Here is a 25,952-nt window from a genome sequence, read left to right as displayed (position 1 = left end):
AAAAAGGTCAGGCATAGCGATAGTTGAAAAAAAAAAACTAGACATCCATAGAACAAACGTCTTTATTCATAAATGAAAGCAAAGATATAGATCCAGCCAGGGAAGAAATTTGATTTCTTTTTTTTATATATAAAAATCATACAAATTAGTATCTGTGTTACAAATGATATATAATACTTCATAAACATTGTTTAAATCTCACAAATTGTGTAAACAACGTGTAGACATCAAATTATGTTTTTGGTCATCTTTGTTTGTGTTTTTTTTGTCACAATTTACAAGGTGATTAAAATACAACAATGTTTGTGCCATGAGACTGGCATTAATTCCAAGCACACAGCCTTGTCTAATCCAGCATTGTATTGTCATGAATTATTGTGATGAAATCCAGTAATAGGATGTGGAGCTGCATCACACTACTAACAGAATCTTTCTCTCAGTAAATAGTGACAAGACAATCGTAACAGTGAACCATCGCACCCATTTTTGGAAGTGATTTTTGAATTTGGGCAGGTCAGAGCTGTTGTTCTAACTTAACACCTTTGACATTCACATATTATTTAATATGCTCAGTGCAAAGAAACGTGCATTGCCATTTATCCAAAGAGATTTAAAATGTCACATTATACAGTGCACTGTATATCTACACCATACAGTGAAGACCAAAACGAAATACACAAAATACTAGAATCAAATACTCTGTACATTTTTATAGATCTATTACTGTGTCAATAAATTAATTTCTTTATAAAAAAAAAACAATTGTGTTGAATAAACCAACAGAAAACATTTATTTTCAGTTTTTATTTTGTCTACCATTAGTTTGATTGTACTATCTTTCAGGAAATCTATCCTTGGTGGTCCCTTATATCACATACATCATTCATCCTCACATTGAAAAGGGTATTGCTTAAAAAAGGGTTAATAAATCACTGAAGCATTATTCCCTGTTGGAAGGTTTTGGTACATTGTACAAAATAGGATAAATGAATAAACATTGTGCATATACATTAATTGAATACTCCCATTTCAGAAATAATGTTTCATAATTTTTTGATGTTACCATCCAGTTTAGTGTATTCAGGCATATGAGCATTGCCCTGCTAGGTGTACAGAGTGCAGATGAGGAGGAATTTCTTTGCTTTAGTTAACTGCATGTGATAAATATTAGACAGTACAGTAAGTCCTGCAGCTGCCAAATAAAAAGTCACTTAAGCGTAGGCTGTTGGGCCCCAGAATTACGTAAATGAGAATGAATGGTAAGTGCTCATCTTGTCAAAGTGCTTTGTAAAACCATGAATGTCTAAAAGCAAGTACTTATTATGCACACACACACACACACACACACACACACACACACACACACAGTCCAAACAAGGTCACCAGGACCACTTACGAATTTCAACAACATGATCATACACTTACTTTTACGTACTTACTCACAGCTTCAACAAAAACAAAGTCATAAAATAGACTATATAATTACTGTACAAACATTTTACTATAGTTATACTGAAAATACAGTGGATTTTCTAAATATTTACAAACACAAGGCCTGTCACTCCACACTTCTCAGCTCTAACAGTATACAAGAAACTCATGGCAGTTGCTTTACATGAAGTGTCATTTTCCCATTGTGCTTGAGAGCTCTGTGCTCCAGTCAGGTGAACTGGTCCTGAGTCTGGGGAGCAGTCCAAAAAAACCCAACAAAAAACAGCAGCTGTGACCGTGGTTGAAGGAAAAACACAGGAAAAAACAGGACAGAAGAAGAGTGGTTCACAGGCTGGGCTCCCCAAATGTCCTCCTGCACTCCATGACCCCTGCTCCAGGGGGCCGGTCACAGTTGTGTGTCAGTTTAACCTGGTTGGGGTTGAGGCGATCATATGCCAACTTGTACTCCCGATCAAAAGCATCTGCAATGAGATAATGGTTAGTTAATAATGTGGACATAACGTGTCAGTGTGAGCACTGAGCACACTTGCTGTACATGACATATATTTAAGATATTTGCTTTGAATAACATGTATTTCACATAGCAAGACAGTTACAGCCATGGTAGAGGATTTGAGTCTGGCAGTGGTGAGTTAAATACAAATGTCAACATGCTAACAGGCTCATAAGAACAATGCTAACATGCTGAGATTTAGCAGGTATGTTCGCCATGTTAACCGCCTTAGTTTAGCTTGTTAGCAGGCTAACAATTGCTAATTAGAACTAAAGAAAAGGTAAAGGTGAGGCTGGTGGGTATGTTATTAGTTTTGCAGGTCTTTGGTCCTAAACCAAGTACTGGACAGACTGATATTTTGACCTGATGATCCAGTGATCACAATTCATCCTGAGAGAGACATACAGTAAATGTTGTACTAAATTTTGTGCTGGTCCATCTGGTAAATGTTGAGATATTTCACAGGACAAGTGAAGACTTTAACTTGCTGGTGGTGCTAGAGAAAAATTCAGAGGCTCTCCAAATTCAGTAGAATTCGCTCACTCGGGCAACTTGGTTATCTGTACCAAATTTCATGGCAACACATCCAACAGTTGTTGATATTTCAGTCTGGACTAAAGTTGTGGACCAACTGACAGACAAACCATGGCTAAAAGCAGGATATCTTTCTTTTGAACTTACTGATATTAATGTTGTTCTTGCCCAATGCCACCAGAGCGAGGAACAATAAATCTCGGTACAGGCTCCTATTTGACAATGGAAAAGAAGAACACAATAAGGCTTTCCATTCAAGTTTTTTTCTCTCACAGCTTTACACTAAAGTATTGATCTCCTTACCTCTGTCTTTTAAAACCCAGCTCTGGCCCCAGCACCTGGATGATCTGGCTCATGGGCTGATAAACATCACTCTTCTTAATGCTCCTCACAAAACCCTGCAGTAGCTCCACAGTAAAGAGCTGCCCTTCTTCACACAGCCCAGAGCGAACCAGGGAGTTTGCACCTGCAATGAACGAGAGATAAAAGTCACCCTGATCAAAGACTCATTCATCTCCATTACTAACAATTAACTCTGATAGTATAGCACTGGTAGAAGTAAGGTCGGCATGACTAACAGGAGTCCTGAACTGAATTATGCATGGTTTTCTAGTTACCCCATATGCATTATTTAATTTACATGTAAATATCTGACCTTGAAACTTGCCAGCGTTACTAGCAGAATCATTTTTCTGAAAGTAACTCACCTTCGGAAACACGTTATACTTCAGACAGTCAGTAAATGCTAGTAAATTCTTTCAAACTACTTACAATGTGTGTTCCACAGGACATAGGAGGGTTGAACTTTGTCTTTGTGCAACTTCAGGTTGTCCCACATAATCCTCACAAGCACCTGTTTGCTGTCCTCGGATGGAACACTCTGATGGGTCTGCAAGAGGTCAAACGTGTGGAAGATTAATCTCTTTCTCCATATATTATAGCTCTTATGGGTAGAATTTTGTTGTTATTCTATCTCTAAAATTATTTAGTTTTTTACTTAAAAACAATGAGCCATTCCCAGAGGAAATCAGTATTCTACAAGCTGCTTTTATGCATTGCTTTGATTTGATAGTGTCTTTTTTTATACCACCACTAGGAGTCACTAAAGTCAGATTTTTTTAACTACCTAGGAGGTTTAAAAGAATTGTTCTACATTTTGGGAAATATGCTTATTTGCTTTAGATATGAGAGTGGTATAAATATTCTCATCCAACTATCCAAGAAAGTGAATAAGCTAATATCTCAAACACAGTGGGTGGACAGACACCTGCACGTTTACCTGGTCTCCATGGCTACAGCGCTGGGAGGCCAGGATAAGAGCTGGCAGGTTGCTCGGCAGCTCCAGCCTTCTGAAGTACCACACAAGGTTCCAGAAGACGATGGGGTGTTGATCGACAACACTCGGAGAGGAGATGGCCTGGTCACCCTCATTCACCAGCAGGCTCTCCAGCTCCTTCCACAGAACCAGAGGGCTCAGGTAGGGCACCGTCACCGGAGCAGAGGAGAGGGGTGAGACTGGCGGGTCAGCACTCCCACTACTCTCCTGCCTCTGCTCTGCAGGTGACTGACCAGCACTGTCTGCAGCAGACATTTTGGCCTCGAGATTGAGTAACGCCGATGTGTCCTCCTCTGTAACAGGATTACTATCCTTAGAAGACCTGAGGGGAGACACAGAGTGGATCTGTTTAAAGAGGCCAAAGGGATAAAAGATTTTGTGTCTTCGTGTGTTTGTGTTTCAGTGCTTTTTGAAAACGTGCCAGACAGCTACCAAGACACTAGAAAAATAGACTATCTAGAAAAAGAGGTCAAAGACATTAAACCTCATATTATTGCTGAACTCCGTGTGAAATGATGGACGTACTTGATTAATTATTCAAAGCGTTTGTGCACTCTATGTAAATATATATCGGGTAGATACAGTGTTGGTCTGTGTGAAGGGAGCATATACCTGGTCTGTGGTCTCAGGTCTTTGATTTCCACATTGAGGAAGGGCAGAAAGGCTGTGCCGCAGAAGGGACAAGTGCTGTTGAGGTTTGAGTCGTTTGCTGTCCAGCCAGCCATGATCTCCTCATCATATACCAGACAGTCACACGTCTTACAAAGTGAACAGCTGGACATCAGCACCTATAACAAAAAGCATCAGGCTAATGAGGAAAGCCATCACAGTGCACTCAATCATGATTGTCTGAGTCAGTCTAATGATCAGTGTCTGATACGGGATTTTTATGTGAGTAACTTACCTCTATAGTGTAATTGGGAGTGGGTTGGAAGCGGCTGGTGTCGGGGGAGGAATCTGGAGTGTGAGGAGTTTTAGAGGGAAGTGCCAAACCACCTGGATAGAGGATTATACAATTAGACACACCAGACAAAGCCGATATTTAACACAAAACTATAATAATTTAAGAATATATCTTGATTAAATAAAGCAAAAGTAGAAAAATGAAATGAAGCAGCAACCCGTTCTTCAAAGCAAAGTTTTGTTTTTTTTGCAAGGTAGGTTTAATAAATCTGCATTTCACATTGGTTTATTTTAGTGTGCATGTGAGTGTGCACGCACGTGTGCATGTTCACGTGTTTATGTTTAGCGTAGGGCCTGTGGCTGAGTGAAGACGAGCCTACACACTGAATCAGCCCTCATCCCTACTGGCCTAGTTTCATGCAGAACAACACACATTTCTCTCCAGTACTGAGCCCTTCTCTTATTCTAAATTTAGATTGTCAAGAAGTGTTTTGCTGGAAACCAATACTGTGCTGCAGTTAAAACAACAATTTAATGAGCATGTCTGTAAGCCATGACTTTTTCACATTGGCGATGCTTTCATAAAGACTGCAAACTACTTTAAATAAATGTGGATTGTGCTGCTTGTCCAAAGTAAGATTTCATGTTATCATCGTAAAACCAAAACTACCAGATTTTTTTCCAACAATAATGCTTATACAGACTGATTAAAGGATCCGCAACAAACCAGAGAAGGAGTTGTGTCTGAACACTCTGTTCGGGGTGCTTGGGCTGCCCAGGTTGGTATGACCCACAATTGGGCTCCTCCTGAGTCGGGACACGCTGCTGTGCTGGGGGGAGGTAAAGCCATCTGGGTCAAGACAGGCATCACTATCAAGCAGTGAGGAGCAGTCTGCCTCTCCTGAGGTGAGTGAGGAAACGCTAATCCGGTCACAGTTTGCATCCTGCAGGAGAGGAGGAAGAAAAATTTATTTGTGGAGGCAGTTTGATTGGGAATACTAGTTAGGGAAAAATGCTGCACTTCCAACCTGTGTTAATGAAGTCTGTGAGGACAGACGAGAGTAGAGGCGACTGGCCTTCTCCGCCACGCCCTTCCCTGCTGATATGACGCTGCTCTTGAAGATGTCCAGGGTTGGAGTGAACAATGAGTCCATGGAGAATGATGAGGTGGAGGGAGTAGGTGACGAGGGTGACACCAAGGAGGAAGGCCTCTCCCTGTCTTTGTTACAGACACCCAGAGGAAGAGACGGTGACGGCCTCAGCTTCTCCTTGGGTTTGACAGGAAGTGGGAGGTGTGTGTTGGAGTGGAGCAGGGTGGAGGGATGTGGGGAGGTGTGAGGAGACGAGGCGGAGCGAAACAAAGGGCTTGAGGGGTTCTGCAGGTCCATGCTGGGTGCGCGGCTGCTAAGGGGGCTGTTGGCATTATTCATGTACGTCTCAATCTCTTCAGCAAGGTCGCGGCGGGCCGTGGGCGCGCTGCCGTTTTCCTGATCACTCTCTTGTACCGTGTCTGTCGCAATCAGTGACAAGGGATCAAACCCCATCTCAATGCCTGTTCTCCTCACAGTCCCAGCACTGCAGCTGACACTTCTCTCTATAGACACACCTGGCCTCTCCACCACACCGCTGCAGCTGACACTTCTCTCCACCAGAGGTTTCTGTTTATCAGTCTCTGTCTCCTCTTCTTCCACCCCATGCAGTCTGTCAGCAGCTAGGTGGTGCTGCTTTGTTGAACCAAGGTGAGGGACGGTGAGCCTGAGACTTCCTTGTCCACCAGACAAGTCCAGAGATTTTGGCCTTTCTGTCTTTGGTAGAACTGCACACAGAGTGGTGTCACTAGATGGACTGGAAACCAGCTTGTTACCATTGCCTGTGACTAAAAAAACATATGGCAAGACATTCAGCTCCCATCCAGTAAGACTGAGATCAGTGGCTTTCATACACATCCATAAAGGCTTCTTGACAAACGTCTTTATAAATAAAGCTTACCTGCGCTGACATCTGTTGATTTGCAGCTTCTAGTAGAAGGAGAGATGCTGCTCATTGAATCCTCGATGTCAGGTGCTAGAGATAAATGATACCAAATTGTTAAGGAGATAATTACAATAAAAAACTATTTTGTGCATTTGGCTGCACTATCAACAGCTCTAAAATCTCTAACAGTATTGCATTCATATAAAAATCTACATTTGATATAGAAAAGAAATCACACATTTTGTAAAGTATTTATTTGATTACATCTATAAACACAGAGGTTGCTGGAGTGTGGCCATTTACGCCAACATAAAGCTATTGCAATGGGGTTGAGAACTGGCAGCTGTGTTGTTCCTTGAGTGACAGCTGTTAATCTTAAAATGTGGCTGTCTTATGATCTATCCCAGAAAATAAAGTAAGCAATTAAGCTTGATGAAGCGACATACCAATTAGTGAGAACTTTTGATCACAGAAGCTGGAACAGAGATTGCATTAGACACAGCATGTTGTTATTTGCAACAAAATTCAGGACAAACTCTGTCATGCAAACAATCACCTGCTTACATAACACAAATTCATCCATCAACAGAATCTGTTTCTGAAAAACATCTAAATATAACAGCAAATGGATGGGTAGAGAGTATATTACACCCACACTGTGATATGATACCCCAGTTTTTAAAGACAGTGTTTCGTCTTTTGTGCACATTTCGCTGCCAGTAAGCAGTGATTCACTTTACAGAAATGCTAAGCGTGTCAAAGATTAGAGATAGACGCTAATCTATAACTCACTGGACTGCCTTGGCCCCTTGTCTTCCACCAGTGGTGTGTTGTCACTCTCTCTGCCACACATCCTCTCCTCCTCTTTGGATAATGAATCGTAGCCTTGGTCTGACTGTCCACCTGAAAAAGATAAGAAGCTTTAGTCTTCTGAAAAACAGTGATATATTTTTTCACCCTGGTTAGTTTCCTCTCTCACAAAGAGCTGAGTGAATCAAAAAATGAAATTTAGTCTCCATGGATGCTTTATAAGAGACAACTGATCAGAGAGTTTTTCTTCAACAGAGCATGGTGACATTCCCTCCAGCTTATACAGCACACAACGCTCCCAGAATAGAAAAACAGGAGCAGCAGGAGAGGAATAGAGTTTTTGAAAACTTGCATCATATTCACAAGGTCGAACTGCAGGAAAAGGTACAAACCTCCTCTGCTGTGATTTATTGTAGTCTCACAGAGCTTCTGCTTTATTTAATTGATTGCCTCTGAGGGATACGAAAGATAAGACAAGTTGTGAGACAGACTCAAATCCCTGATATTGTTAGTGTAAGAGCTTCAGCCTGCTGATAGACCACTATAAGCCACAATGTCTCTACTGTCCTTTATACACAGTACATTATACATATTGTAAAGCAAAAGAAGTGTAAAACTTTAATGCTAATAACTTTTTTCACACATGGACATGTCAATGTTTTGTCCACAATTGTTTTTTTCTCTCTGAGGCCATGCAAAATAAAAGAGGAATTGGGAGCATTTCCCCCATCTTTCTGTGCAATAAGATTATATGTGCATGTGGCTTTTGATGATTGCCTAGATTACATTTTCCCCCAATCAATTTTTGAGATTGGGATGTAATTAGCATTTTTTATTTTTAATAATTTTACAACATCTACTTGATGGTGTTATTTATTAATTAATTTATACTAGTGACTGTTCAGATGAGCTGCTGTAACGTTTGTCACTCCTTGATTCTGGAGACTTGTTTCTTTCTGTGAATGTCAGGTGAGAAAGCAGGATGTGCAGAGTGCAATGATGTCCAAACAATTAGTTGTATAGTATTATATTACTATATATAATTAAGGTTTATGTATCATGCGGTGTATCAAGTTTTTTAACATAAATTACATAAAATCAAGTTGGAAGAAGAAAGAAGCAATGCTGTGGCTTACTACCTGTACTAAATCCATCGTCACTGGAGTCCATTTTAGTGAAGTCAGTGTCGATGGAGGTGCGCTCAGCAGAGTCATTAGCACTATCCAAACTGCCATGGCTGACTGTGTCAAGATCACTGCCATCTGAAGGGAGATAACAGAAAAGGGAGAGGATGGGAGGTTAAAACAACTGACAGAGTACCAACAGGATTATCAGACCAGAGCCCAGCTAGTATAAGAGCCCTGTATAAACATTCAGTGAGCAGAGCTGTAGTCATTATCATCTACTGCAAAGATGCAGGAATGCTTTGAATGCCACATAGCTTTCATCATGATTGAACATCTCTTAACATAAAAGGATGCCAGAGTGCCAAAAGAGAATCAAGGTTTCACTTCTGTCTTATTTTTAACTGAAAGGTGAGCAAAATTAGGGTAGAAGTAATAAATTAAAGTGCACTTTTTCATTTCACAACTAAATTAAATTCCCCAAATTTACTTCATTTATTTTTTTATTTTTTATTTATTTAATTCACTTCATTAATAACTAAAGGATCATGCTACTCAACATTTAGTATAAAATCCTCTTTGTGAAGTGAATGAGATCAAAACGAACACGCAACAACGTTACCATATGTGGTGTAAAGCATGATGTTTTTGTTAAAGCTCCTCAAACAACTTGTCATTATGGTAATCAGAATCTCACTGGGCCATTGTGGGAATTGGGAACTGACATCAAGAGCAACCTGTGTGCTGTGAGTGCTGGGGAGGAAAACCTCTTCACTCTGTTTAATTAGCCTCATTAAGGAAACGCAGGTTGGGAACAATATGTGCTGGAGGAGGCTGGAGTTGGCATAAACCTTGTTATGAGACCAGGAAAGAAGCCTTGAAGAAACAACTGCTCCCACAGGATCACACTCATTTACATGTCCATTCCTTAAGAACTACAGGACATAAGAAAAATACCTCCAACATTTTCAGTCAATCATTTATTGAATTTGTGCGCAATTGGAACGTAATTACCACTGAACTGAATGCAATCTCAAACAATTTAAGGCCTGGTTAGTCTCACCCTGAAACGATCAGTCAGTGTGGTAGTGCATAATATACTACACCAGTTATCATACTGTTGGCAAATAAAATAAATGCAATATGTTATGGCTGATAATTCAGTGATTTTAAATGTGAATGTTCAAAGTGTGTTTTTATCTCTTATGGCTGAATATATCTTTGTGATATATTACTAGCCAATTTTAAATGTAGACATTTGTGTGACCACATTGAGTGATGACTGTAGCCTTTTTAATATTTGCAAAAACTTGTTTTTATTGTCAGCCCGCATCTGTGTAGGGAAACTTTCAAGAATTCACTTGATAGTGAATAAATGCTAAAATAAAAATGTTTGACCACATATTGCTAATAAAATGAAAAATATCAGTGAGGTTATCAGCCGATATTAACATTTTACTAATCAGTATAATGCATCTGTGAGTTGGGACATTAGTATTCTTACCTGACATCTGAGGATCTCTGTGAGGGGTCTGTTGTTTTCTCCCTGCTTGTTTGAACTGGAGTACGCCGAGGACCACATTCCTCAGCTTTCCCCACAAAAAGTAGCCTCCTCTGGTGGTGGAGGGCCAGGTGCTCTCTAACACCGCCTACAGCAATGAACATGTACTGTATAAGTGGTCATACATTTTCAAACTTAAACTAAACTATTACATTTAGTCAGATTGGCTTGTTCATTGCTTACTTGTATGTATGTACAGTACATCCAAATAGCACACACCTTGTTATAGTACCCATAGGTGATGGCATTGGGTTGAACTCCAGCTTTCTTCATCTCAAACAGCACCCTGACAGCCAGAACTGGCTGGCTGTACTGTCCACACAGCTGCAGCAACACACGGTAACACACCTTGGGCAGAAAACACCAGGATTTAAAAATTAAGAATGTGCACCATGACTCAATTTTGCAAACTCTACACTACTTAATATGTATATAGCTGTGTGGTTGTCTAATATTTAGCAGTTTCCCACCTCATCTGGAGCCTGCAATTTCTTATCCTGCATCTTCCTCAGCACATCGTAAGCTGTACGCAGAGCCCGGACTTTAGAGTGGCAGGTGCCAACAAACCCTGGCAGGCAGATGAACCACAGGCCATAGCAGTGGCGTAGCAGACACTTGGACCACATCTGAGGCATAGATGAATAGGTTTTGGCCATCCTTTGAGCTGATTTGATCTCCTGAGATAAAACAAGATCACATCTAGAGATGATTAATTCACCAGATTTGCATTTTGCATTCACATTTATACCCATATCCATCATTATGCAGAATGATTGCAGCAGTAAAATAAGATTAAATTCTTAAACTGCCTAAATAAAAGAAACAAATAGGGATATGGATAAAATGTGTAAGAAACTATATTGTTTATTAATAGAAAAGACTAGTAAAAAATGGAAAAGATGAAGGGGAAACAAAGGTTTTCCTTAAATATGGCATTTCTAGAACAAGAAATCATAAAAGGTAACGGTATTTACTGGTTTATTTTCAAGAAAATCTCACTACTCATGTTGCTGACCTGTTTAGAGCGTCTAAAGATGGCCGTAGGGCTGGCTGGGCTGCTGTGGCGTGAGGCCATGCCTGCTGATGGAGGACTTGGTCCTTCCAGTGGCTCCAGAAGCTCAGCATTCAGCACTGGGAACCCAGTGTAGCTGCAAAAAAACATTTACTCACTCACTTAACCTGACATAAACTGAAACAGACATCACTGCCACATGAACACAAGCAAGCTGCATTAACAAGAGTTTGACTCTGACACCCTGGAAGCTTGAGCACTAACATAAGAATCCAAAAGTGATGTGTTCCGGCTCAAAATAATCACAAAGCCCTGAAGCAGTGACAAATTATTTAACAAAACAGGCAATTTACACTAAGTCTCTCTTTTGGGAGCTGCGCTGTGTGCACCCAGTGTTGGTGAGAAGTGTTCCTGAAGTGTGTGTCTGTGTAGTAAAAGAAAGAGCCTGTCTTGTATCGATCTTTTAGAGATTGATCTGCAGTGTGGTACCTATAGCACAGAGGATACTCTTCTCCCTGTGGCAGTGGAGGCAGCTCTGGAGGGTTGACATAGACCGTGTGCTCACTGCAGTGGGATTCATCAAGTTCAATCATTCTGGTTTCCTCTGGCCGTTCACTGTCGATCTGGTTTTCAAGAGAAACACACATGCATCATTGTTCTTCCCTCAGTCCTTGATCTTTCCTCTTAGCTTAGCCATAAATACAAACCATAGGCACCAATGCTGCCTTGAGGCTCATGGACATCTGACACTGTATGAGCCCTCAGATTAGATCAGATACGAGGGTCAGTGAGGACAAACAGATGTCAGTAATGAGTCCATCTACATCAGAAATATGCCCCATGCCCCCACTCCGTTTATCTAAAGGACAGTGCCAAGACAGGGGCTTGATCCTATGAATCCTCCAAGGCTAAATTAATCAAGGTTGCAGTGACCTGGACAAAACTGATGCCATGGGACATGAAACCATTAACCTGAACTGCTTTGGTAGCAATGCTTGATACTGAAATGCCACATTTCCTCCAGCTCAGAACTGATCTGCTGTATGGAGAAAAGTGTACAAAGCCTCACTACCTTCATGCCTGTCTGAGAACAACAGTAGTGGCACTCCTTTGTGTTGCATGGCAAGTTAAAGCTCATATATTCTTTTTTTTTTTTAAGGAGAAAATTGCTACTGAATAACTGAAATACGTTAATATTATGGCAGCGGCTGAATAGCTCCCCGGTGCTACTGCGTTACAGGGTTTGTTCCACTCGGTCGAGTGGATGATTCAGTCAACTGACTCTCAGTGACCTATTTGCCCTCGCTTCGATTTGGCTCAGTGTTTCTCCGCTTATTGCCCTTCCTCTTGCACCAAGGGCCTTTCTCAATCGTGCACTTGTTGTCAACCTCAGCAGCATTGACGGTGAATGAATCAATGCTTCCACTTCTCAATAATAACCACAATGACCACTCATCAGTGAGATCTAACTGTTCATGCAGGATGTCAATGTGACTTCTTGATTGCACAAGTTTGCAAGCACAGAGGTTTTTTTTTTAGAGAGGCGGAGGATGTTTTGTCTTTTGTGTGTGTGTGTGTGTGTGTCACAAAACGTGTAGGCAGTATGCTTTAATAAAAGCTGTCAAATCCTCAAATGATTAACCCTTTAACTGACAATGAGCAGGACTAGTGCACGTCCCATCGGATTTCAACAACAAAACATTTTTGACAAATAAGGATTACCGCCTCCGTCTTTGTCTTCCTTCGTCTCACATTTGGAGTGAGGATAGTGCACAAGTGCACAGAGTCATCTCAGTGAACGTACAGCAATCACAAATAATTAATCTCACTGTCTCACCGTCACCTCAAAGTCTTTAACATTCTGCATAACCTCTGTGCGGTTCATTCTAATAGAACTTCAATAATGCAGACTGCTGACACACACAATGAGAGCTAATGCACATCCTCATATTCAATACCTTTCCTGCACTTTTAGCCCCACTCCCTTTTCCCTCACTTTGATTTATTACTGCAGTTAAAAAGTGTTTAAAAAGCAACAAATGTTCAACAAATCAAACATTCACCCTTCACAAACTGTTTCAACTACAACACAAGCTCTGGTAGCTTACCTTGCCTCCAGTGGTGAATAGCTACCAGGCAGGGGCCATGATGACAAACAGAGCACAAAAGGCAGAAAATCAGAGAAGAAGAAGAAGAAGAAGAAGAAGAAGAAGACGACAACAACATTAGAAAATTTAAAAAGGCAGAAAAGCAGGAGGACTGAATGAATAGGGGACATTTGAGATGATGTTAATAAGAGGCTCAAGGGAGATGTTGGAGTGTTAATTACTCTTTGTTCATTTATATTAGTTCGTGTTATTTGCTTATTAGCTCCTTCAAATTAAACCAAGATCGTAACAAGATATCTTAATTGAGAGGACAGCATGTGATTAATCTTTCCTCTGCCGCTGCTATTTTCTTCTGCAAAAAGGTGGAGGCCAGACTAAATATTGTTATTGGAGCATTTGCTCCTACACCAGAGAATGATGCAGTACATCTGATGAACTGTCTCTGACAAAGAAAATCCATAATAAAGATTAGCTGCAAACCTTACCTTATCAACACACTCATCAAAGAAAGCCAGGCTGGCGTCTTTATCGCTGACAAAGGAGCACTCCTCTATGAAACGGCTGAACATTTGCGTCTTGGTCATGAGAGAGTAAAACCTCTGATGGGAGCGGTCTCTGCTCTTCAGGAAGCCTATAAAACAAACACATTATGTAATGACAAACATGACAAGTGCGAATTAATATCCGATTATACAATTCGACATTCACTTATAAAGCCGTTTCAGGACATTTATGGGGTCAACAGACTTAATCAAATTTAAAGGAAATGAATACTGTGGTATGAAACAAGTTGTTCTCCTCTGCTCCGCTTACATAATGGCACACAGATGTGCGGGGACATTGTGTTATTACTCTTGGCGGACTTGTGAGTCAAGCTTAATTTCCACTGAGGCTCAAGTTAAATCACTAGAGTCGTCGCAGCAGTGATTTAGGCCAAACTTTGATGCTGCAGCACTCAAACCTTAACCCCCTGACCTATTACAGCACTAAATCATATTTAGGCATGGCAACAATAGCATGTCTGCATGTTTTATGACTGCATACATACGTACGTGTTTTTTTTTAAGGTTAACTATCCATACAACGTTGCAGACCAAGACTGAAGTGTACCTTGGAGATCAAAGAGGGAGCTGGCATCGGTGGTCTTCTCAGAGGGGGCTTGCGTGATAGGCAGCAGGTAGGAGCGGTAGCCTCGTAGGATGGCCGCCATGAAGCGCAGGAAGGCCTCCTGGATCTCCAGCTCCAGAGTGTGGAGGCTCTTCCCGCCATTGAGCTCACTGTCAGTTACTGTGTGCTCCATCTGCACATCTTCACGGTTCAGCTGACCTCCTGAGAGCACACCAACAGTAGATTATGTTGAATGTATGCACATAAACAACTTGGCAACAACAAAAAAAATACTTAAAACCAAACAACTGAAGCACAGATTGAGTTTATCAGAAAAATATTCAGTGAAGGTTCTACTTATCTGGCACATAGATCTAACAATACATTAGCTAACCAATTAACAGCTGTCTATTTCACCTTCCCAAATGCAGATTCCACAATGAATGCCATCAGTCCTGACATACTTTTCTGAGGCTGATGGAAATGTCATTTGTTTGTTTTATTTGATCATTAAGTAAAGAACTGGACCAAACTTAAATATGATGATGGTGCTTGATGAAAAGTTAAGAGATCACCAATATAACAATTTGTCCGGAGGGGATGAATGTATATTTCAAATGTCATGGGAATCCATCCAGTGGTTCCATTTCACTCAGAACTGCTACAGGCAGGTTTAACCAAAGTCAGTAAGATTCCTCCTCTGAGGACCATGGATGTAATTTTCACCAAAATGGAGGACCGACCAACGCTGCCACAGAGCCACATTGCATCCACATATTAGCAAGCAATACAATGTTGGGTGCATTTTGTATGTTTCAGTATCACTGGCCAAAAATAGACCACCTGATATTATTTGATTATATTTTCAGTTCAGCTAAAATTGAGTGTCATCGCAGGAAACATCAAAGGTAAATGTTAATCTGTCACATTGAAAGAGCTTCTTTCTAGGCTGGGTTTAATTTTGCATCTATGTTTAACTGTCAAAATGAAAAACATCTATGGTAGAAGAGGCATATATTTCCCTATTTACTGCAGACAGACCATATTAGGCCAATCAGCCACATGATATGCTGGAATTTCACTAAGGGTCAAAAGCTATTCTGGGAACTGAGGTAAATGACTTAATTTAAGTAAATGTATATGAGGCAGGTTGAGCAGGAGTGGATGCACCATAAATACTAAATTACATCCAGAGTATCTCCAGGGATGCACTAAACATTGTAAGTTGGTTTTATATAACAGTGTAAGCATCCAATGAGTTTTCCTGTAAAAACTGACTGTAGAGCATGACTCAACAGACTCAAGTAGCCAAACTAAATTATTCATGAAACCCCACATACAATGATTCAGCACCAGACTGGACTCACCCTCAGTGAGCTGCTGATAGAGTTTATTCAGGGTATTAAGAAGATGTTTGCAGGCTCTCCTGGGCAAGATTTTCCATGTTAAAGCCTTCTTGTCGTCTTTTCTGAAAAGCACACCATATGGTTTTCATTAGACGGGAGGACAGTAAAGAAACATTGCAAAGAGATATAAGGGGGAAGACAGATTCACTCACATGAGCACTGACAATTTAATCTCTGCCCAAAATATCTTCTGAATTTATGTAGGAGACCCAAATATGCTTTTGTGTACAGTACGAATATTTCACATTCCAGCTCCTATCACTGACAGATACCGATAACCTCGGGAAGAACTTTCATAATCACACCTATAAAAACCTAAACCATGAGAAGGCTGATTTGTATCTTGAAGTTGAAGGTGACCTGCGGTCAGAGGTCACTTACTGGGAGATAGTGTTGGTGTCCAGATCCACACAGCTGATGTCAGCTGGGGGTATGTAAAGGTCAAAGTATCGGGAGTCCACACCTACAATGAAAGGGCATGGCGCGCTGAGCACACCGGCCAGCGCCAGCGGGCACAGAGGGATGTAAGGGCACGGCCAGTGGAAAGGGAAGATCATCTGAAAGGGAGCAGACATATCCATCAGTCTAATGCAATCAATATGACTGATACATACACTAACTAACTTCATATGCACATTTTCTTGAAGAATGTTTTACAGAGGTTAATTGAACATCTATAATACCAGGTGGTCTTTATTGACGTGATTATAGGTAATTCATTCACGCCACAGCTTGGCCTCTTACCTCATCCACCACTGTACCTAAAATCACATTAAAGACCACCCCCTTTAGGGTTATTATCAGGAAAAGTGGAGAGAAAGGAAAAGAACCAAAACTTACAGACACAAGAGCCTCTGTAACACTGGTGAGTACAGCTGGACGCAGGGAATGAACCAGGATCTTATGCTCTGTGACAGCCAGCACCAGCAGAGTGGCCGCATTCTTTGGGCCCAGATTTAGTAGTAATGTAGAGAGGCTTCCACCACTACAGCGCAAACACACACACACACACACACACACACACACACACACAAATAAATCAAATGTTTCCAGATTAAGACAGCAGCAAGTTTCCATGTTTTCGTTCTGCATTTTCCTCATGTTTCCCTACCTGAGAGGCAGTGGAGAGGACACAGGTTGACTCAGTATCAGGCTGTCATGTGGAGACAGCTGTGGGAGACACACAGGAGAGCGTTAGAGCATTAGAGCATCAGTGGATGGAAGATATAGGCTGTGTCTACAATGTGTTGTAAGAGGTTCATGTCAAACCAAATAAAGCAAGCATACGGAAATGAAATCATTACTTCACTCATCAAATTTCACATTTTAAGCTTACCTGCACTAGGATGCGTGGTCTCTGAATGGAGGGGAATGGCACTGTTTGCATGAAGTGAGAGATGTGCCTGTGAGTAAAAAAAAGAATCACTTGATAAAGCAGTAAGGGCACCCAAACCTGTCTGCAGGGCTAAGAATAGACCTGAATCTTTGAACCATAATGACTGACTTCAACAAAGAGAATGAATCTGTAACTAACTTTTCAATAGGCAGGGCATGTGGTCCAGAGATAGAGTATCTGTAGAGGAAAGTCAGAAAGCTCCTGAAGGACTGGAAAAATGGCCAGTGGGAGAGCAGACAGATGCTCTTGTTGCTGTAAACACCCCTGGTCCCATCAGGTCCAAGATCAGAGCTTGGCAGGCCGAGCTGTGAGCGCTGACGCTCAGACAGGCCTTCCTCTGAGAAAGGCTCATAGAACTGGATGGCTGCTCCATACACCTGCAAGGAGACGGATCACAGTGTGATGATCAGCATAAAGAGTACCTAATACATACACACACAAAAAGACTTGTTCACATCATGATGCAATTTTTACAAAGACACAAACCACAGCAGTCAGAGGTCCTTTGAAATAACTTATTCAGGTAAGATATTGCAGTTGCTCCACTAGATCATTTTCATCGTAATAAATCAGCTAAATCTTAATCTGTCCTTTGAAGTTCCAAATAAATAAACAAACCATTGCAGACATGAAGTGCCAGGAGAATACTGTGCAGACTAGAGGTTGCAGGAAAAAGGAGTGAGCACTAAAGCATTCAGCATTTAGAACTTATGCACCAGCCCAAGTGGTGCATGAGCTATCCATTATTCAAAAGATGAGCTGCAAAAAAACACTTTATGCTGCATTGCTTTCAAAGACTAACCGCCTTTTAGTATTCCAAACATAGCCTTTAGACCATTTCTGATTGCAGTCAGAGTTTAGAAATTGATTAAGATTGTCTGGTGTATAATTACATAATATACATATATATATACACACACACACACACATATATATATATATATTTTTTTTTTTATACACACACGAGTGTAGAAGTTTCTGTGGGTTTTGCATGACACAAAAGTGCATTAAAAAATGAAGTGAAACACCCAAAAATTCCAATTAAAAAAGATCATGACAAAGGACTATGGTTATTTGTAATGCTTAGTGGTATTACCTTTTCTCCAGAGGCCCCCGTCAGTACAAATGTGGAAAAAACAGGCAGGGAGTGTTTGGTGTGTGCTGGCCAGCACTCGATCGTAGCCCCCATGGGCAGGCAAAACATAGGCACTGACTCAGGCAGTGGGAAGGACTCGTAGTCTTCTTTGGGATACCTACACAGCAGACCTGTACACAAACAGACACAGCAAAGTCGTCAAAACTCCATTACATGCTCGTTTGCAGACAAGAATGCCTGAATAAAACAGACATTTCCACAATCTGATTACTTGAGCAATCTGAACTAGTTTTAGCACACAACACAAACTCTGCACACCACTTTACCTGCTTTGTATGCGATTGTGTTTGCTTTAGCCAGAGACTTCTTATAACAAAGGTAGACTGAGGATCCCCACTGGAATATGAGAAAAGACAAAGACCATCACAGGTCAATCAAAACCTGCATTATTTGTATGGACAAACTAGACATGTGTGTTCTCAGAGCTCTTGCCCACCATGCTGCTGTTGAGGTTCTTGTCCACCTTGCAGAAGGTGTGAGGGGGAGTCTCCCCCTTGCCAGGGATGATGATGCAAACATCAGTGACAGCCAGTGAAGTGTGGGGCTGGCTCTTCGGGGCGCGGCGATAGGTAATGTAAATGCGTTGTGATGATGAGTTGCTGATGTTGGCAGGTCGACCTGAGGGTGTGGTCTGGACGATGTGACATCCAGGCTTCAGCTTCTCTTTCCACTCATACAGAATCCTGAAATAAGAGGCAGTGTCAGACTGACCTTTAATATGATCCGACCGTCTTAAAAAATATTACTGGAGAGCTTTGATAACATATTCATTGAGGAGATGTCAAACTAGAGAATGTGTTTAAGAACAGAGTGACCCAAAGCAGAGAAGTGATTAGTGGTGCTGGGTGAGTAAAGGGTCATTGACTGAGGATTACTGCTTACCCAAGATCTGTCAGTGGAGGCTTATCTCTGCCTCGCTTAAAGCATAAGAAGATCTGCGGGCCCCTGAGGCTGGTTCCATTGAGCTCTGCAGAGAGGCCCGAGGGGGTGCTTTCCACACAGGTGAAACCTGGGGGTACTTCTTCACCCAGGGAGCGGATCACCACAGCGACGTCAGTGATGGGGGCTTTGGGTTTTACAGATTTGGGACCGGCATCATCAAAGTGGAGCTCCTCCTCCAGAGGCTTGGAGGAGTCGGTGAGGCCGGCAACAACAAAGTAGTCAGCAACACGGGGCCCTTTATCGTCCATCATTTCCCATCCCACACCGTGGGCTGAAAAGTAGACAGGGAGGGGATTCCATTATGCATTTTAGTCATATTGCTTGATGTAGACTAGCTTAAAAACAAGAGGAATATGGCTCTTTGCCATCAGGAAATGACCTGACTGAGCAGACTAGGCTGGCTAAAACACTATCACCTTTAAAATCATTCTCTGAGCACACTGTATTAATTGCCTTGCTGTTCCAATTGTTGCATTAAACAGGGTAATAGAGAAACAATGGAGCATGTAAAACAGGTATTACCTACATTACAAATGCATACTACACTGAAGAAACAATAGAATATAATTAGAGCACCTGGAGGCACTTAGCAAACATTCCTGTCTGCAAAAACACCATATTTCAACAAGAAATATGGGAGGTTTTAAGACCAATGACCTTGCTATATGCCATGACCGATTATGTAAAATAAAACACATGCGTTAGAAATAATGTGTGGAAAAGAAAAGTACCAGAACTATAACATAACTGCATTGGGAAAAGAAGAGATGGTGCACTGTAGTGCGAGCAAAAAGCTTTTTCTGAGCTTTTAGCGGGGTAATTTTCATACATATATTCTGTGCTTGACAATGTTGAGAGAAAGAAAGGAATAGAGGGAGCGCCTGTGAGTCAGCTTGTTATAGCTTTATCACAAAGCATGGAGCCCTGGGAGCCCTCTCAACACTGGGCCAGCTTATTGTGCTTCAGCTAAAGAGCCTGCTTTATCTCTCTCTGCAGTTCCCCCACACTCACTAGCAAACTGATAAACAGCTGCCTATTATTTCCACCACTGGGATGTGAAGGAGTTAGCATAAAGTTATCCCCCTCCTTTGTGCTGGATGTGTCACTGGTAGGAACCATGGCACACAAAAAGCTGTGACCAGATCGCACCCACTTATAAGGACTTTGGTTTCCACTGGCTTTAAAGCTAACAGATCTGTGTGCCGAGAGATGGGACAGAAAACTAAGCACTGCTTACAGGCTTAGGGTGTGAAACTGACCGCTAACATGAGAACATGGAAAAAAGAAGATAATCTATAGTAGCAAGCACACTGCAGCATTATCATACTAAGGGATGAGAACGATTCAGCCATCTGTAACTAACTTGTCAGTCAGAGAACACCCACATTTAGTTATTTGGCCAATTTCTGTACTAGAAACCACAAAACCATCCAAAACAAAACATGTCCTGCATCTCATAAGCCCGTTTGCTCTGTACATCAGTGAGAGTGATCTTTTAAAATGTCTCATCATCACACGGTTGCACATGGATTTAGAGTGTTTCAGCCTACAGGAGGTTTATAAGTGTTTATGTCCAGTGTTCCCAGTTTAGCTGATGGCTGTTGTGATGACAGTTATTTGTGCTCAGCAGTGTTGAGCCTTGTGGGTCTACCCAATGACTCAGCATACCAAACCGCGAAACGTTTTCAGATTAATTTTTATCTCCTTCATTGCTGGATTTCATTAATTGGCTGAAGAACAGCTAGAGTAGCACTTGAGAATTGCAGTATTAAGTTTTTTCTAATGCATCTTTTTTTCACTCGGGTTTTCAAAATGTATTCACAAGTGTTATGAGTAATTCTGACTTTTTCCAAGATGTCGTATTATTTCCACAATTGATGGTTACTTAACTAGCATCCTTTCCATGTTGCTCCACTAGTTCCATTTTTCTAGCACTTTGATGAGTGGCACCAGAGCAAGTTTTTATTGAGACTAATATAAAAACATTGATTTATCTATAAAATGAGATATACAATTGTCTTTTCTCCCTGTATCAAATGGATTAATTATGGAGCTTCTGTAAAAGATAATGTCAAACACAGTGATTATGATAAAGAATGAAAATCAGGAGGCATATTTCTATCGTAATCTGCAAACTTTCGTTTTCCTACAACTAAAGAAAGTTATAGGCCAGCACATTTTTCCTGTTCAGTACATCCACCTCTTCTTTAATGTGACAACACATTTATGCCAATCTGTAAACTGCTTGCTCTTGGTAAGTATTGCATGAATGCTGCTAAATATATAGTTGATGGCATGGCAGATGTGTTGAATAATACTTGGATGGACGGATTAAATATAGATGTAGCCTAATCTCCAGTTCCAACTGCCACTACATCCACTGCGTCTATTCCTCCTTCTCAACAGGAAGCAGAGGCCTAAAATTATATCTAATACTGGCCATAGCAACAACATTAAAACTGAACGCTGAACTGGAGACTGATCATTTCTCACTCTGATGCTGAAACGAGCCGGGAACATAGTTCTTGTTAAGTACAAGTCAACTAATGGACCGTGTCATTAGACTCTGCTCAGAAACTCAGAATCTCTGAGACACCCTGAGTATAAAATGCTTTAAACGTAAATATCAACAGACATGCAGTATATAAAAATGGAAAGCTATGACAATAGTGTCCGTTTATCTTATAATGTTTCTCCATTTTACTGGCTTTTTTGTTGTATCGATCTGGAAGCTCACTGAACAGGCCTGCCCACAGTTTTTCCCTTTTTTCCTAGCAATATTTTGTGTGAGTTTTACTTTGTTTTCCATTGGTGTCTAAGGCTGATAATGCTGTTTAAGCTGCACTAGATCAGAAAGTAGCCAGTAGCCTCCTGTTGTCATGTGTCTTGTGCTTTATTTTTTACTGTTTTTTTTTTTTTTTTTTGCTTGTACACAGTATTGCATCCGTTTGTTCAGTCCATCGAAAATCCTTTGAGACCTGCTTTTGTGACAAAAAGCCTATAAATAAACTCGACCAGACTTGATATTTCATTTTCCACATTATTTTCAACTATCATCTTATTACTTATTTCAGGCAAGTCTGTGTTAGCTCAAGACTGGAAGTGAGTGATTCACTGTCTCCCCAGAAACTGCAATCTCTTCATTGAGCACAGTTTTCTTCATAAACGCAGCACAAATAAGGACACAGCGGATTTCCTCTTCTTGCCAGCTAACAAGCCAACTTCCCTGTTCACATCCACTATTGTTTTTATGAGTCACCTCCAACTGTCAGCTTTGCAGAGATGAGAAATTGTCAGTAATTTGTTAACCACTTGTGCCATAATGTTCCCACAATTTTAATTTCACCATCAAGGAGCCGAAAACTTAGATTTCCCCCACACCGTCTTAGAACATCCCACTCCATCTTCTGTATCTGATAGTCTCAGTGTTTCATTTCAAATATTGCATTATGCCCTTTATGGTTTCACCATTGATTAAATGTAAAAGTCTTGATGTTTGCTCATCACTTCAAACCCTTTTTACTTTAAATTCAATATGGAAGTTATAGCATTTGAAAGAAACTGATTATTGATCTCCTTGTCCTCATCTCTTGATATTTCATGCAAAGAACATTTTTCCCTAAACAGTCCTGCAGGATTAAATCTTTAAAAATAATTGACCCTCTCTCTCTACACTGTATTTGATTTTGTGGTGTGAAATTAAAGCATTTTGACTTTTGCTTTGAGCATCACAGTGTTGTTGTAATTATGACCCGAGAGACAGAGACAGCGGCTGCTGGACAGTCAGTCCCAGATTGTGTAGGGATTAGAGAGCGTTGTTAACAGCGAGGGTGGGGTGGGATGGGGGGCAGATCTGGGGAGGGAACCACCACAACGTTTCACTCAGCATCTGTTCCCTCTTAGTGCTCACCCTCATCAGCCATTTGCATTCCTTATGTTTGACAGGGGGGACCCTACTTGCTTGACGAGGAAACCACACACGCCCAAGATAAATAGAGCAGAAAGATGAAAGAGAAACACTCAAAGCTGGTTCCCTGAAAAATACCAAAGCATCCTGCACGATACGCTTCCAACGCTTGCATTTCGTGCACTGGCAATTTGGTTTACCACAAAGCCAGCAAATGGATTTTAGATAAATACAGCTGACCATAGCGACCATAATAATACAGGGGGGTTTCTCATATGGCCTCATCAGAAGAAGCCATCTTATGGAGCGTCTATACGGGATGCAATGAAATAAGCCTCCATATGACTTCATTGTAACCAATGGGTGCACTGTAGTGAACCACACACAGGCTGCGATGCTCACTAAGAACTTTAAATGTGTACCGCAGTGCATAAAGCTATAGACGTCAATTATATAACGTATTTACCATGTCATTTATTATCCTAATCAAACATCCAACATTAAAATAATAATTAAAGGGATCCCGCGTGTAACGCCAACAGCCATCATCCCAATAAGATCACAGTCTCAAAATATTACAACATGAATACACGATAACACCTTAATTACAGAGACTGGATGCGTTTGTTTTTATTCTCAATAAAAGAAGAATCTACTCACATCCCAGAATCACGACGACTGAAAGATGATCTGGCCAATATGAGCTGAAATAAAACCGAGATTCCGAGAAATTTTATTCCTCCGTGTTTGCTTCGTCAATTTTTTTCTCTTTCTTTCTAAATTTGTTATTGTAAAAAAATATATAATTCACAGTGGGTTGGACGTTTTCCGAATAGATCATGTAGTCCCGAGCTGCGCTTTATCCAGACCAGTGCTGTTCACGTGACTGATTACAAACCTCGCTGACGTCACTGATGACACTGCTGGCAGCTGTGACAGAAGAACAACGTCTGTAGCTGTGAGGAAATATTTGGGCTGCGTTTACAAGTTTATACTGAACAGCACAGCTGCACGCAGGAGGAATAAAGAAAATATATTTATATAGAGCGTTTATCATAACCTATTATTATTATTATTATTATTAAAGCCTGAGCAGTAGTTATTTTCTGTACATTTCAGGGCTGCAACTAAGATTCAAAAAGTGTAATGAGAACCCCAGAAAATTTTAGAATACAGTCTCAATAAAAACAAAAATGAATATATATATATATATATATATATATATATATATATATATATATATATAAAATTCTGTCAATTACTTTCTAGATTAAATGATTGTCTGAAAAATATCTGTTAGAAGGTGAGTTTTCAAATGTCTTGTTTTGTTGACCAACTGTCCAAAACCCAAAGATATTCAATTTATTCTCGTGTATGACAAAGAAAAAACATCAAATTTGAGAAGCTGCAAACAGCAAATGTTTGGTTCTTTCAATTGACTAATGGATTAAATTCTTCAGCAATATTTTACAGCCTTTTCCACACAACCAGGAATAAGAGTGCTTTTGGCGGCATAAAAGTAGTTAATAAAATATAAGAAGTCTAAATAATACGGCTGTTAGCCTATAAAATATCATGCATAAAGCTTAGGAATATCAAATGTGTTTTTGTGATAAAGACATTTTATTTTGTGAGTACCATTATTAACCCATTATTATTATTTATAACTACATTTTAGTCTTGGGGACACATTATGTGTTGTTTTTCAGCTAACTGTCAGCTAAAGTTCAACTGAACCCAAGTGGATATTACGCAGAGCATAAAAGAACACAACTAACAATTGTAGCCTATATGTTTCTCTTAGACTCAAGTACTGCAGGTATTAAACTTTTCAGTGAGTTGTTACAGTCAGACACTCCAGAAACAACATGGCCTACTCGCTTGCCCTCTACTGCCCTTGTGTGGTGATTACCAGGACATACAGTTTAGTTGAAACTTTCAAATGACCATATTTGAATACCGGAAGATCACAGACAGCTTACATGTACTCCATCTTCAGACATTTTCCTGTGTCGTCTTTGGTGTTGTAATTATATATTTATAATTATGATATTCACATCGAATTGCCTTGCACTTATGTAGTATAACAGGTCATGACAGTAATTAAATCAAAAATGTTGGACATGTTATTACATTTATAGAGATGTAAAAGGAAAGTGAGAGATTGCATTAGATGAAAAATTTAGATTTGAGATGCAACTTTATTAATAATATAAAGACTCTCAGATGCAACAAATGTTTGTGAGTCCAATTTGTAAGACAGAAATGTCCGAACATCCTACTTGCTCTGGCATCACATTTTTTGGAAAATTTCATCAGAGGCCCCCAAATTAACCATGATAGTGCTGTCTGGAAAAAAAATGCAAAAATCTCACATTTCTGAGGTGAAACTGGTTACATTTTGACTAAACTACAAAAAGCAATTCAGCAGAGGTCTCTAGCTGTATCACGAGAGTCTGGTCTGTATAGATAAATCACTAGATAAACTCAAAAAAGACTTATTTGATATCTGCATTAGCTGGCTGCATTCATGTTTAAATGTTGTCCTCTTCCATCATGTCAAGATCACTAAATAATGTATTTTGTGACTTAATCATGACAAATAATTGGCAACTAAAAATCACATTTTCACATTTTCACATTTTAACTGGAAGGTTCCAGAAGTTGGGTGAGGTATTTGAATGAATTTCAAGTCAAATGAAGTTTTCACATTTATCCAGGCTGTCTTACA

The 25,952-nt window shown here is 40.4% G+C and overlaps 1 protein-coding gene across 2 annotated transcripts; it reads right to left on the bottom strand.

Annotated features, from left to right (window-relative positions):
• Window positions 1–48: 48 nt before the first annotated feature.
• On the bottom strand, window positions 49–24,097 carry dennd4a (DENN/MADD domain containing 4A). 2 transcript variants are annotated; one of them, XM_038705156.1, is made up of 31 exons: window positions 23,882–24,097; window positions 19,255–19,585; window positions 18,809–19,055; window positions 18,639–18,708; window positions 18,313–18,482; window positions 17,355–17,593; window positions 17,157–17,223; window positions 16,932–16,990; window positions 16,661–16,805; window positions 16,202–16,377; window positions 15,782–15,882; window positions 14,418–14,636; window positions 13,793–13,938; window positions 13,308–13,328; window positions 11,689–11,822; window positions 11,203–11,335; window positions 10,658–10,864; window positions 10,407–10,535; window positions 10,131–10,275; window positions 8,642–8,764; window positions 7,485–7,595; window positions 6,708–6,782; window positions 5,747–6,594; window positions 5,446–5,662; window positions 4,720–4,811; window positions 4,428–4,603; window positions 3,759–4,137; window positions 3,251–3,368; window positions 2,783–2,945; window positions 2,627–2,691; window positions 49–1,913 (listed from the first exon to the last, which is right to left on the bottom strand). In XM_038705156.1, the coding sequence occupies exons 2-31, from the start codon at window positions 19,563–19,565 to the stop codon at window positions 1,777–1,779; spliced, it is 5,223 nt and encodes a 1,740-aa protein (XP_038561084.1). In that variant the 5' UTR covers window positions 19,566–19,585; window positions 23,882–24,097; the 3' UTR covers window positions 49–1,776. The 2 variants fall into 2 exon arrangements, with proteins under 2 accessions (XP_038561084.1, XP_038561085.1); XM_038705157.1 differs by lacking the exons at window positions 13,308–13,328; window positions 23,882–24,097 and having other exon boundaries at window positions 19,255–19,565.
• Between the last annotated feature and the right edge of the window lie 1,855 nt (window positions 24,098–25,952).

Source organism: Micropterus salmoides, unplaced genomic scaffold (assembly GCF_014851395.1).
Source record: "Micropterus salmoides isolate LMB-PRFRI ecotype aquatic unplaced genomic scaffold, ASM1485139v1 Ms_hic_scaffold_8, whole genome shotgun sequence".
Taxonomy (NCBI): domain Eukaryota; kingdom Metazoa; phylum Chordata; class Actinopteri; order Centrarchiformes; family Centrarchidae; genus Micropterus; species Micropterus salmoides.
Note: the sequence above shows the minus strand (reverse complement) of the source record. Positions and strands in the feature narration are given on the sequence as shown.